Here is a 13,733-nt window from a genome sequence, read left to right on the forward strand (position 1 = left end):
TGTTTGCAGACAAGGTGTTTTCGGCCGTTATGCTCTCATGTGCTTGTTATTTTCTGCATTGCTGCAACACGGAGGAGGGATCCCCCCACTCTTTCTCCTCCTCGTCAACCTTATATTCCTCCCCATTTCATTCTTCTAAGTGACAGAAGACCCCTTGCTCTACTTTTATGTCTCTTGCACACCATCTAATGAGCTTAGAGGAATTGCTCCACAGGAAGAGTGACAGCCCCTGGTCATGTTTCCACCACCTTTCTCCTGCTGCGCTCAAATCACACCCACTCCTGAATGTACTATTGAAACCACAGATGAATTAGTAAGCCTGCTCTTTGAATAGTAACCCCCCAGAAGCTGAGGATAATTGTTTGGGTGGATTAAGGGTAAGGCCTCCCTCTGTGTTTGTAAAAGTTTCGAAATATATAATGTACTTGTTTCAGACAATGGATCTCAGGCAGAACTTAAGGCTAAATTAAAAGCTTACCAGCGAACCAAAACATTGTTAGGTTGTAAATTAACCACTGCCAACAGAAAAGGCTTTTTTCAAATTAGTTTCATTTTCCAAGTCTGCATGAAAGGGCTAGTTAAATTGACAGAAGCTGTATTCAGAGCAAAAAATCAATACTGATGGCTCACTGAAAGGAGACTTCTTTTCCCTTGTGAGAAGTTTTTAACATCCAAGCATAAGCAATTTTGACAAACCTCAGCCCTTTTCTCCAAAAGTAATTCAGTCCTATTGTTGGTCTATAGGCTTAAATTAAAGACAAACAGGGGTGGTGGGTGATGTTATTGAGCAGATGCTGAGCCCATATTATGTGTTTTCTTACATGAACAGATATAAAAATCTTTCTACAGAGTATGGAGTGCTCTAACCAGTGCTTGGGGTGAATTGGGAATAGTGTCATCACAGTTTGTCTTACACAACAAGCCCAGGCTTTGGTTTTGTGTTGCCTGAGTCATGTGTAGCAGAGCATCAAAGCTGAGTAGACTACATGGTAATTAGGGATGGGTACCGAATTAGGTACTTTTAAAGGTACTGACCGAATTCTGTCAAAAGTACTGGGTATCGATTCACGTAAAATCAAAAGGTACCATGTTTAGGTACCTAAATGTATCCTTGTGACTGTGAGTGAGTGGAAGAACAGGTGGTTTTCCGTGCTGGAAATGAACACAGCATTGCAAGGTTATATATTGAAGAATATATATGTTGAATTGAAAGTATTTTATATTTCATAATTTTAAAAAATGATATTTTTCACCACATTAACACAAAAAAGTACCAAAAATTGGTACCGTTGAGAACTGGTACCGATTGCCAGGTACCGGGCATCGGTACCGAATCGTTCCAAATGTGAAAGGTACCCATCCTTAATGGTAATATGGTGACAGTGTCTACATGTCAAAATGTTTGGTATTCTTATTCAAAATTAATACTGGGAGATTAGCTGAAGACTACCTGTTCATTAGGGGAGGGAGAAAAATTTGAAGTACGATATATCAGGATTTTTTGTTAGACATTATCAAAATCATGATTCCTTGTCAAAAAATTGATTTTTATTTTTCAAATTCAAATTCATTTCAGTCTTTGTTCATAAACTGGATTGGAAAAAAGTTTTTCTCTGACTCGCGTGGTGTGCTTTTTATGGGAAAATATGGCTCCTGATACAGTAGGCATTATCATCATCATGTAACTTTTTAACATGGTCTAGTGTTAAAAAAGCAAACTAAAAATTGTAAAAATTGTATTTATTGAAGAATCGTAATTAAAATTGTATCAGCATCCCAAATATTAAAATAGAATCGAATTGCGAGGATAGCATATTGCCCCAGCCCTACTATTCATAGCCCTATTGAAAAAAATGCAAAAAAAATCCTTCTCAGGGAAGTGACGAATAATGCTGTTGTATTACTTGAACAAAATAATGACCATCAATGACAGGAATGACCATTTCTGTGTTGTAGATTTTAATGCCTAGTACCTCTGCAGTGGGATAGGTGTCAGATGAGCTGTTTTACTGCACTCTTAAGAAACCACCCCATTTGACCTTTCCCGAGCAAATGTGCACAGAGAATGAGTCACTGCTCTCTTAAGAGATGGAATGGTATGATTTTATTCTTTATACACAGGACAAAACCAACAAAGATGTAAGAGCCGTGTCTGTTAAATCAACAGTTTCTCACTTCTAAAAAGAGCATGCTGTATCAGATTTGAAAAGTAGAAAAGAGGATAAATGTAGTGAGTATCAGTACAGCTGTCACTGTGTTTTGGGTAATAGTGCTGCCAGGGCCACATCTGTTTTGTTATTCACTACCATATCCCAGCACTGCTTCATTTATGTTTACACATTACATGCTACTTACCCTGAGTGATTCTAAGGTACCAGTTTGATCAACCAAGATGCAGACCCACTGTAGCTGTAATGATATTCAGAGCACCTGGAGCACAGTGATACATCTAGTTAACAGTCCCAGTGCTGCTACACTCTACATGAGCACTCAAATGGCTAAATTACTGGGTCGAAACTAATTGCTACCTACTATTGTGTAATCACAACAGAAGATTAGGTCCCAGATTAGTCAGGGATTAATTTTTTTCTTCCTTAAAACTTACTATTGGTATTTTCCTCAAACATCCCAAATCATGTTATGAATTGTGTGTCCCAAACTCCCCTTGGATGTGTTCTCTATTTGCTTTTTATCAGTGTATCCTTGAAGCAGGAGTTCCATCCTTTCCTACTAATGCAGTGATGGATAGATATGCCTTATACACACTTCCACCTCTTTCAAGAGTAACCCCCCTTTAATTGGTATCTACAGTGGAAAAAAGATATCTTTTCTTCTCCACCTTTACTGCCTGTGAACCCCAAGCCAGTCTGCTCCTCCGCAGGTTTCCCTTACCTTGCAAAAGAAATTGGCCCCCATTGTTTTCAAAATTCCATTAACAAGACTGAAAGTCTTCAGACCCCATAGCAGCTGCTAAAGCCTGCAATGTTCATTACCCTCCACAATTTGAAACACTTTGACAGAATGAACATCACACTGCTGATTTTGCATTTCTCTGAGCCTTAAGGGAGTGGGAATAAAGATGTTAATTTGTCCTGTGGGTGGCCACAGAGAAAAAAACACACATGGATATTAGACATTCAAAAGGGTTTATCTTCTTAGAAGCCTGAAACTGCTGAGCAAAAATCAAGACAATTTGCAAACTAGATCGTGAGTTGTCTTATGAGCATAGCTGCCAGTATGATGCAAGTCTGGAGCAAGTGAATCTCCTATAGTTGTCAAAATAAAAGGATCATCTAAACTAGATTGCATGTGCTCACTCAGTCGGTTTTATTGCTCATTGGGCCTGACTTACTTGGAGCAAAGTCCAGCTGGATGATTTTTTTCTCTCAGTACCAAAGTGCTTGACTGACTGACTGACAGACTCACCATCAATGCCAGTGGACAGCAAGAATGTGAAAACACCAGACTAAAGTGGGTTCAGTTCTAAAAAGCTCAAAGTGGATTACAAATCTGTTTCTAATTCCTCTCACATCATTTCAAAGTGTAGCTGATACCATGTTAGAGGACTCATTGCAGCATTTAGACTAGCTTCACCCTCTTCCCTCCCTCCTCTTTTCGATGATGAACAAATACACTTAGCAGATTCCCACACCTTATGATCTTTTCTCATCCAGAGTCCGTTTACTCACACAAAGCTTCCCGAGTTATGCGTGACTTACTTGCTTCTTTCCTCTGGCTCAAAAAGAACTGCACATGAAAAGCCGGCAGAATGTCCCAGCCTGGGAATCTCTTTCGTTTTGAACGTTTCCTAACATAATGATCCTTTTTTCCACGCTTGTTATTTTACTATTCAATTAGAATGTAGAGCAGAACCTTCTCAGCCCTACTAACTGGTTTAAATAAAACATTGGAATATCCTGAAGTAAAAGCAGAGTCTAAGTGATAGTAACACCACCACTTTCCATGTCCCGCTCCATGCAACGCACTGGTTAGCTCCAACTCATCCTGTATTGCAGCAACATGTCTTGTGTATGTTATTATCATAAATTACCATCTAAGGGCTCACAGATATGAGGTGGGATGGAAAAATTATTCAGAATTTATCAGGGCCCTTGTCTGTTTTGACCTGATACTTATGCTTTGCACATTTATGTCAACATATTTCTTCTCTCTCTTCGGGCTGACAGTCAATAGTGAGTGTATGATGATGCATGATAAAGCTGTGGGTGTGCTTTTTATTTGTGCTGCTGTTTTTGGATTCCTTTTCTGTGAATATTATCTGCAGAAGGTAATTCAGGCCCAAGTGTGACCCAGTTAAGAAGGCCATGTTTATGAAATAACCTGCTCCGTCCTTTTTTCTTCCATCTCCAGGTCACTGTTCCACTTTGCTGCTGTGAGGTAGAGCAGCCCTGCTCGGCCTGGGAAGCAGCAGATAGACAAAAGACGGACAGATAGACCGCCCAGGAAGTGTTCTCCTTTTCATGGATGCCAGGGTGGTCCTGCTGCACTTATGGGCAGTCCTTGTCCTCCTGACAGCAGAGCTGAGGTTGATTGATGTTGCAGAGATCTACACCAACACTTGGGCTGTCCAGATTAAAGGGGGGCCAGAAGAGGCGGCTCGCATCGCCAGGGAACATGGATTCATCAGCCTTGGCAATGTAAGTTCCACCATTAGCATAAATTTGTTATTTAAAAGGTGTCTGGCATACCTAATAACTACCCAAATCACTCGACGAGGGGCTCTAACCAGATAAAGCCCTGTCTTTTAGGTGAACTCCAGTGTTGCAAAAGTGTTGTACATCAAAGCTGAGCATCAGAGAGGCTGACACAACAGCTCCAGGCAATCCTGTTTGTGTTGCGGATTGCAGAAGTGTGGCCTCCTCTACTTCATGTAGCTTAAGTGGGGCATGCATGGCTTCCTAACACACTGGCAGACGCTGTGTTTACAGAGTAGTGTTAGGAGTAGACTGGAATAATAAGCTGTTATTTTGGGGTCTCAAGGAAGGTTGTTATATATTATAATAATGGAGGTATTTGAATTTTTATCGTTCCCGCTATAGCTTCTGTTTTTCAGTTGGTGGAGTTGTTTTAATTGAACGAGCTGCTGTGTAGCACAGGTTGTGTACTTGTGGGAGAAAAACAATTGTGAGAAGAGGTGAAGAAAAGTAAGAGAAAGAGAAGTAGTGCTGACTTATTGTCCTTTCTGTGGCATGTTGGGTCCCTTGAATATCAGAATGCTTTCCAGACTGAGCTTTTCCATATTTGTGTTGAGCAGCTGACAGTGAGTTGCTGTTTGGTCCCCTCTCCCCCCTGTTGCTCCACTTGAGACTTAACTTCATTTGCATGCATCTTTGTGGAGCTGCCTGAGTGCTGCACACGCCAGTGAACAGCCTTCTGGATTACTCCTCAGAAATATGCGTAGGAGGTTCTGCATATTCCCACTACACTTCTCCCCACCTCAAATAAAGAGGATTTTCTAAAAAAGAGGTTTTCAGAATTAATTTCGGGCTTATCTTTGCTTTCTTTATATGTCAGAGATAAGTCTTTGTCTGGAGTGCCGAGCCAGATGTTTTTAGTCTCTCTCTTATCATCCTGAACAGTTGTCACATGGGTTTATGTCAATTTGGGTAAGATTAGATGTGTGTCATTATTAAAAGCACTCGCTGTCCACCCTGATTATATAAAACTGTATCCGTGTGCCTTATCGTTGGGCCCTGTCTGAAAGACTCTCATTCTGCTTGAGTTTGGAGTCCATTTAGTATTGATCTGTATCTCTACTGTTGCTCTAACTGTCCTAAACTATTGTTTTGTCAAGAAAGAAAGTGCACATTAGGTGTAATGACCCCTAACAGAGATTTATTCCTAATTGCTCGGGTGAATTTGTAGATAGTGAATCAATCTTAGGTCTCTGGGATTTAGACTCAATATTCTGCTCACAGAACATACTGGAATATTCTAGACTACCTCCTAGGGACTCAGCACCAGGGAGCAAAAGAAATCTTTCTTCCTCAGATTGAGGCAAATTTTCTTTCATATCTCTCGTTTGTGATCACTTTCCAAAAAAGAAACCCTCCTCTGTTTTTCTTCTGTGCATTTCTCTTTCCCTGATTTCACTAAGCCACAGAGACAACTCGTCGTTCTCTCTCTCTCCAACAAACCACCAGATTAATGAGAAGAACTAAAGCTTTTTTTTTCTCTTCTGCTAATCAGTAATTGCATCAGCAGGGTTGACTTAGCCACAGGCACAACTTTCTAAGACGTCTGTCTGTTAGCAAAAGTCTGATGCCATCTGGCTGCCTGTCATCTCAGTGCATGTGAGATGTGACATTAAGTCACTCGGGTCCTCTAGCCTGGAAGAAGGGTGTAGCTATAATTCACAATGTGGTTTCCTTAAAAACAAGCTTGTTACGTCATCCAAGCTCGTGTACAGCTTTCCATGGTTTTAGGTGCCTGACACCACAGCCCACAAGATGTCTGTCGCCTTTGCAGACGTGATTTACATCCTGAAGAAATGCTTCCTGCTGTTTGATGTGAGGGGCACATATTATATATAGTTGCAAGTGTGAGGAAGGTGAGGGTGGAGGGTATTCAGGAAAGTGGGGAAAAGGTCAAAAAAGAATTGAAATAATTGACAATTTCCCATTGGGAAAAAAAGAATGAGTAGCAGAGAGACATGTGGTGAAAGCAGAATGCCTGTGAGGGTGTGTGGCAGACACTCAACAAAAAAGGAAGCTGGGTAATGGAATATGACCAAAAAGCAGAAGCACTCGATGGCTGGAAGGGTGAAATATGGTTTTATCCACTGTCAGGAATTAGATTTTGTGGGAGTAAATCCTCAGTCATTGTTTCACAGAGGATCCAAATTATTTCACTCTGGTCCCCGTGCGGTTGCTATGGGAAAAGGATGATATACAGGTGCAACTGTGCCCTGACAGCACAATGTGGCTTCTGCAAAGGTATGGGTTAGGTATGGCTGTGGAGGTAATAACCTTCTCATCATTACACTTTCATTAGCTGGTTGTTAATCAGGGCTTATGAAGAGGGCAAAGGCACTAATGCATTATGGGTAGATAATGGGAGTGTAATGTGATTATAGGATCATCAAATACTGGATTATTTGTTTAGGGCTCAGAGATTCCCAAAAGTCCTCATCTGCATGTAAACTTTAGAAAAAAAGTAAAGCACTTTGTGTCTGGAAGATTTGGCCAAACAGCTCATTCTGCTTTTGCTATTGACTCTTGTTTTGAGCTTGTGATACCCTCAGGTGCTGCCAATCAGGTGCCTGATTTACACCTGATGAGCAGCACCTGTGAACATGGGCCCTGCAACAGCGGTCGGTGGGTGTCTGCTGTAAGACTGCTATGTATTTGTGAACTAGGGGTGCACCAATCACAGTTTTTTGGCCGATCACCAATCATCGATCTTTATGTTCCAATCTTATTTTATAGAAAATCATTGAACAATACCTTTGAAACAATAAAATCTTTATGTTTTAACTTAAACAACCAATAAAGTGCCCTGAGTTTTAGGTCTCGGAGCAAAAAGCAATAATAGCTGGCTGCCAGATCTTCCCAGAGGCATATAAGATCAGTTTGGTATGTAAGGATGGGTCGATCACCGATCCCCCAAAATTAAGGAAGTCGGCACCAATCGATCAGCTGACTGATCAATCGTTGCATGTCTATTATGAACACTAAGGCCATGTCCACATGTAGCCAGGTATCTTGGAAGCTGCATATATTTTTAAACGTCTAGGCCTGCCATCCAAACCGCAGTTTTATGTCACTTAAAATGATGTTTTCTAAAAACTCTGGCCAAAGTGAAGATTTTGGAAAACTCTGGTTTCATGGTTTGTATGTATATGCCGGGAAACAGAGTTTTTGGTCCTCAGGCATCACAGCTGAATGACAGGGGTTCATTCTGATTGGCTGGCACAGGTTTCACGTCTGATAAACACTGCCACACATGGCATGCTTCAAGCTGCATTTATCGGCGGATTTGCCCAGTGTGAGTAGACAAAAGTATTTTTTCGATGGAAGGGGTGGATGTTTGTTTTTGAAAATAGCCAGCTACCTGTGTGCAAGGCCATAATGTGTCGACCTGTTTTTTTTTTTCTAGGAGGAGACAAAGTACCTGCATGTGTGTTTGTGCGTGTGTGAGTGTGTAACCAAAGTGTAAATGTCATCAAACTTCCCAGCATGTTCAGCATTTCAAGGTTGTCACAGAGGTTTGTAATATCGGTGTCACCCTAATCCTTAAAGCTGTGTTTTTGTTTTGTTTTTTGATATTGCTTTAGTGCCTGCATGGGGGTGTGATGCCAGGGTTTAGACCTAAATGTCATGTTGTTTTGATGGCGTGCCAGAAAGAGAATCACTGCTTTTATGAGGATGGGCAGACTCTGTGGGCGTTGACATACCGAATCAGCCATGCTGTGTGGAGTAGACATCTAATGCCAGTGCCTCTCTCTGTGTCCCCATGTCTGTTTATTTGTCTCAATCTATCTCTCCATCTGCCTTGTCTCTTTCTATTTGTGGATCAAAAAGTGCAGCCATGGCATAATCTGAGATAAAACCAACGCACAGAAACTCTGCTGCCCACTCCATCAGACAGCGCTCCTTGTTTAAGTTGTAGGAAAATGTTTCCCTTGTGTTGCAGGGGCAACAGGTCTTTTCTTTCAAAGAAGTCTGAAAATAATTGATTGCATTCTCTGTGTACAAGGTAATTGCACTATATATTCCTTAAAAATTCAGTGTTAGTGCTGCAATTTCTCTGTTTTTGTAACCATCAAAGCCCCAAACACACACAAACACATGCCCCCTCGTGTGCTAGGTAGAATGTAATGCTCTCCAATGCCATTGTTCATTACTCTCCTGCACATGATACCCTGCCAACTGTGTGATGCACACACCTGCTGGCCAATTCCCGCTCTTGCTCTTGCTCTTGCTTTGTTTCTCTGTTTGTGGATTCAATTCAGTCCAAATGAGCTGTATTGGCATGAAATGTAACAAAATAAATACATGGAATACACCTAACTCTCATCGCCTCTCTCTCTGATCTACTTACTCGTTGGTTGTGTGAGATGATTCCAGCGCAGCAGGATTGAGTCAGAGTTATATTACTAAAGAAAATGATACAGATGCTGTTCAGAATGTACATGGGCAGGGAGTTTAGTTGGAAAGGAGAATTTGATTATCTTATTTACAAATTGGATTTGTAAAGCGAGCTGTTTTGGAATAATAACATCGTGTCATGTCTTGCTTTTATCTTGCTTTGAATCCGATCAGGAGACATTTGAGTTCTTATGTGTGTGTGTTTGTGTATGTGTCTGTGTATCTCTTTATTCTTCGGTTTGCTGATGTTTTTGTGATGATTTAGGGTAATAGTTTCTTTAATGGAACATCAAAGTGTCTCTCTGTCTCTCTGTGTTCCCTCATTTCACTGTTTCTCTGTAGTTTTCTCCAATGCATAACTGCTCTGAGACATTTTTAACAGCAGACTCCAGCACTGGTGCCATACAGCAGTGCTGTGCAGCAGACAGACAGGCGATATCTGTGCCCACAGTATTGGCTGTCTTCTATTTCCCACAGGACCCAAACGGAAAAATAAAGAGTGCCTCACTGCATAAAAGCTGTGAAGTTTTGCCATTGACTCTAACGAATTCTGAAACGCGAATCTGCAGAGGTGCTAATTTATTGTAACCAGGAGGTTGTTATGAGAAAGTGACAGATTTTTTTTTGCTTTATATTCTTTTAACTGTGCCCAAAGTCCTTTTCAATATGTTTGGCTTTTTCTCCAAAGTTTTCAATCCTAGGTTCCTTTTTTTGTCATTTGCCCAGTGTAAAGAAGCGTTAATAATTAAAATATGCAAACTGGACATGGAATACAAGACTGCTAAACAAATAGTATCCTTATCCCTTACTATACAAACAATGTTTTTGTTTTTCTAATTTTGTTTTGTTTTGTTTTTTCTGTTTCCAAAAATTAAAGCTTCCATCAAGAGTTTTTTTTTTTTAAACATCTTTTATTTAGAGGGATACCCCTTCATTGCCTGAAAGCAAAGCAAACCATTGATAACACTGAAAATTTCCAATTTGTAGCCATGATGTCAACAAAATGTACAGGTTTCACACGGCAAGTCCTAGCGCAGTGAAGGAAAACCCTTTTTTAATGTGTGCGATATATGACACTTTTTAGAAATTAAAGACAATTTTGGAAAGAAAAATCTGTCTAGAAAAAAGAATGCTTTCAAAAGTGATTGTTTATTTTTACCATTTTACAAAATTATCAAAAAATCAATATTTGGACTCACTACCATTTGCTTTCAAAACCAGCACCAATTCACATTGGTTCACTTGCATAAAGTATTGAAGGATTGTCACATGTAGACTGATCAACCGTTTGTATCAAACAGGTGCTAATGACCTTCAATTTTATATGTAGGTTGAAACACAGTCATTAATCAGAACAGAAACAGACATGTAAGAGGCTTAAAACTGTTCAAGGAACAGCCTTAAGCTTGGTTAATGCTTGACTCGTCCACCAGGTCCGCGCAGCCTCATGGGGATGAATGACGTCATTTAAGCAGACTCGCCCCCTAGAGCGCTCCTTTTCACATGAAAAATATTCACTTCACACACCTCTGAAAATTTCTAACTTCTGCTAAAAGACGTTTTGACAAACCAGAGCTGGTGGTGTCCAAAGTACAAAAAAATCCTGGCATTGATATGATCCATCACACAGAGATCACCATGATAACTTAGTGATGAACAATTCCTGGCATGAAGTTTCAGCCAAACTTAGCAGAGAAGAGGAATTGGTGGTAAAAATGTTGTGAACAGTGTAAACAACCTCTTCTCCTCTCCTCTAGTTTAGTACTGTGGTAGACGTGCATTTACAATACACCGCCTCCTGCGGTTTGGGAACAGATGCTGCACAGAGTGTTAAAAAGTATAAAAGCCCTACATGTTTTGTTGTGCTGATTCTACTCGTCTCATTTCTGCGGTCACATTTGTGTGGAAAGCATAATACAGCTTTAACTCTGCTGTCAAGGTGAGGTTAATGAATACAGTTTCATGTCACAGGTCATACACTGTTGCAAGACTGCGCACAGCAACACGGGGATCAAGTTAAGTTATCCTGCATTAGCAAGGTCTCTCCTAGAAACAGATTTCAAAGCAGACCTTGGTTTCAAAAAGTGCTGTTCAAGATCCTTTGAAGAAGCACAAAGAAACAGGCAACATTGAGGATCAGAGACACAGTGGTCGGCCAAGGAAAAGTGCAGCAGATGAAAGACACATCAAGCTTATTTCCATTCAGAATCCAAAGATGCCTAGCAACGTTCCAGGGACTCAGGTATACCCTGTCTAGGGAAATCTGGCAAGAGGTGGAAGAAGAGTTGCAGCCAAAAAGCCATACCTCCAAAATGGAAACAAGGTCAAGCAACCCAACTATGCACTAAAACATATGGGCTGGGGAGCTGAAAAAATGGCAGCAGGAGCTCTGGACAGATGAGTCAAAGTTTGAAATATTTGGCTGGAGCAGAAGGGCAGTTTGTTTACTGAAGTGCTGGAGAACGGTAGAATAATGATTGTCTGCTGGCGACAGTGACGCATGTTTGCAAGTTTGGGGCTGCATTTCTGCAAAAGGAGTTGGAATTTGGTTAGGATTAATGGTGCCCTCAGTGCTGAGAAATGCAGGCAGATACTTATCCATCATGCAGTACCATCGGGGTGGCATATGATTGGGCCTGGATTTATTCTGCTGCATTCCTCAATGTGAAGAAGAACAAGAAGTCCTGGAAGTGATGGTTCGGCCCCCACAGAGCCTGGCGCTCACCATCATGGAGTCCATCTGAGATTATATGAAGAGACAGAAGGATTTGAGGAAGCCTAAATCCACAGAGAATCTGTGGTGAGTTCTCCAAAATGTTTGAACAACCTACCAGCTGAGTTCCTCAAAAGCTGTGTGAAAGTGATCCGAGAAGAATTCATGCTGTTTCAAATAATGCACACAATATGAACACAGTTCCTAGGTAAAAATGAACATAGCTCTAAGACGAGGTAATGAAGTGCAGAGTTTTACTATGGATAATGCCAGAGCTGAGTTTCTTATGCTCAGATAAACAGACATAAGCAGCCCAGTGCTATAGCTCATTCATAATGAATTACACAGAAGCGCTTGGCTGAAGTCAAGCTGAGAACTGTAGTGTGATCATCCTGCTCTTGCTATGCTTCCTGTACAGTATATTTGCACTTAATTCAGAATATTAAAATTCAAATCTGGTAGATTGATTCCCAGACTACCCCAGTTCATTTCTGCTCATGCAGTACCATTTCCTCCAAAACATTGTGAAGCAAAAACTCTCAGTTCTCAAGATGAAGACCCATAGACTCCCCAGTTACCATCCAAGATATTTTTTTCTCTTCCTTTACTCTTTTTTTTTGCTCTAAACCCCCATTTTTACTTTGATTATGTGAGGATTACATCTTTTGATTTTATAGACTTGTAGAGATCCTTTGATGATAAAATACAATATCATCTATAGCACCTGGACCTATTCCTATGGATTCCTTGAATTGGTCATTCAATTCATACACACAGTAAATACATAGATTACTTTCTGAATGAACATACCATTCATATGGGATACATTCAGTTTGTAATCGGTTTGTGAAATAAAAAGGAGGCAACCTGTTGCTGGTAAGAGTCTTTTGTTTGTAATGTTTTATTCAGGCACAGCATGGCTGCATAGCCCTGTTTTCAAATCAACGGAGGAAACAAAAGTCAAGAAATTTAGACAGCTGTACCCTGTCAGAATTTAAAGAATAGCTCTCTTTTCTCATTTTGAAAAGCACAATTGTTTCTTTGGACCCAGCTGCTATTTCACTCCAAGCGCTTTTCATGAGAAATGAAAAGAGGTTTCCAAAGGTTAACCCTAAGATGCAAGTCTTTGTTTTGCTAAAAATAGGTTTCATCAAAATTTCCGAAGCACAAAATTCAATTTAAATGGCTAAAGCTTAATATGATTGTGGCTAGAAGGTGTAGTGTGCAGAGTTTCTTAAAATTATTGTTAATGCAAACATTACAATGGAAAAACCAATGAATTTTGAAGTTGTAGGTCAAAATTCACTGGCTGTAATTTTTTAAAATCACAAATGAGACCCCGCCTTTGGAAAGTCTTAGCATGCTGAGTCTGAATTTAATTCTTTCACTTTTTGTCCTCCATTGGTCGTAACCCTTAGTTTTGGTGGCTCGTGCCTTTTGATTTTTTTTACTGTGTGTGTGTGAGCATTAGCTGTTGTGATGGCTGGTTATCTCTGGATTTGGTGCATCCTGCTCACTGCCTCCGTAGCCACACTGTGAAGCCTCTGTGGTTGTCTCCTCATCAGCACAAAAAGTCTGCAGGCTGTTCTAGCATTTGGTTACCATGGAAAAAAAAAACCCAGCTTGTATTATTATTTCCAGAAGATTCATTCCGATGTTTGTGGAGAGGAGGGAGGGGAAGAGTTCTTTGTTGGCAATACAATATCAGGTGTTTTTCCAAGATCTAAAGGCCACTTGGCTTTTAAAAAATATGTCCTCATCCTTCTGGTGTTTGTGCTTTATTAGAAAATTTAAATGAGCCCCTGAAAAAGCCTCTATTTATATCTCCATCAAGTGTACAAGTTGTTTTGTCTCTTTTTCCACACCTGCAGCATCCTCTCGCTAATACAACATCCCACAAAGTCCATTGG

General features: G+C 40.4%; 1 protein-coding gene across 1 annotated transcript in view; it reads left to right on the top strand.

The window, feature by feature from the left end:
* The window catches only part of furinb (furin (paired basic amino acid cleaving enzyme) b), an 88,394-nt gene that overhangs the window by 6,258 nt on the left and 68,403 nt on the right, over nucleotides 1-13,733 (top strand). The window contains exon 2 of the mRNA XM_074678136.1: nucleotides 4,372-4,658. Within this exon, the coding sequence (XP_074534237.1) occupies nucleotides 4,482-4,658 (177 nt within the window). The 5' untranslated portion in view covers nucleotides 4,372-4,481. The remainder of the gene's footprint in view (nucleotides 1-4,371; nucleotides 4,659-13,733) is intronic.

Source organism: Halichoeres trimaculatus, unplaced genomic scaffold, assembly GCF_033239565.1.
Source record: "Halichoeres trimaculatus isolate MK-OKI-2021-1 unplaced genomic scaffold, fHalTri1.1 fHalTri1_scaffold_10, whole genome shotgun sequence".
In the NCBI taxonomy this organism is placed as follows: Eukaryota; Metazoa; Chordata; class Actinopteri; order Labriformes; family Labridae; genus Halichoeres; species Halichoeres trimaculatus.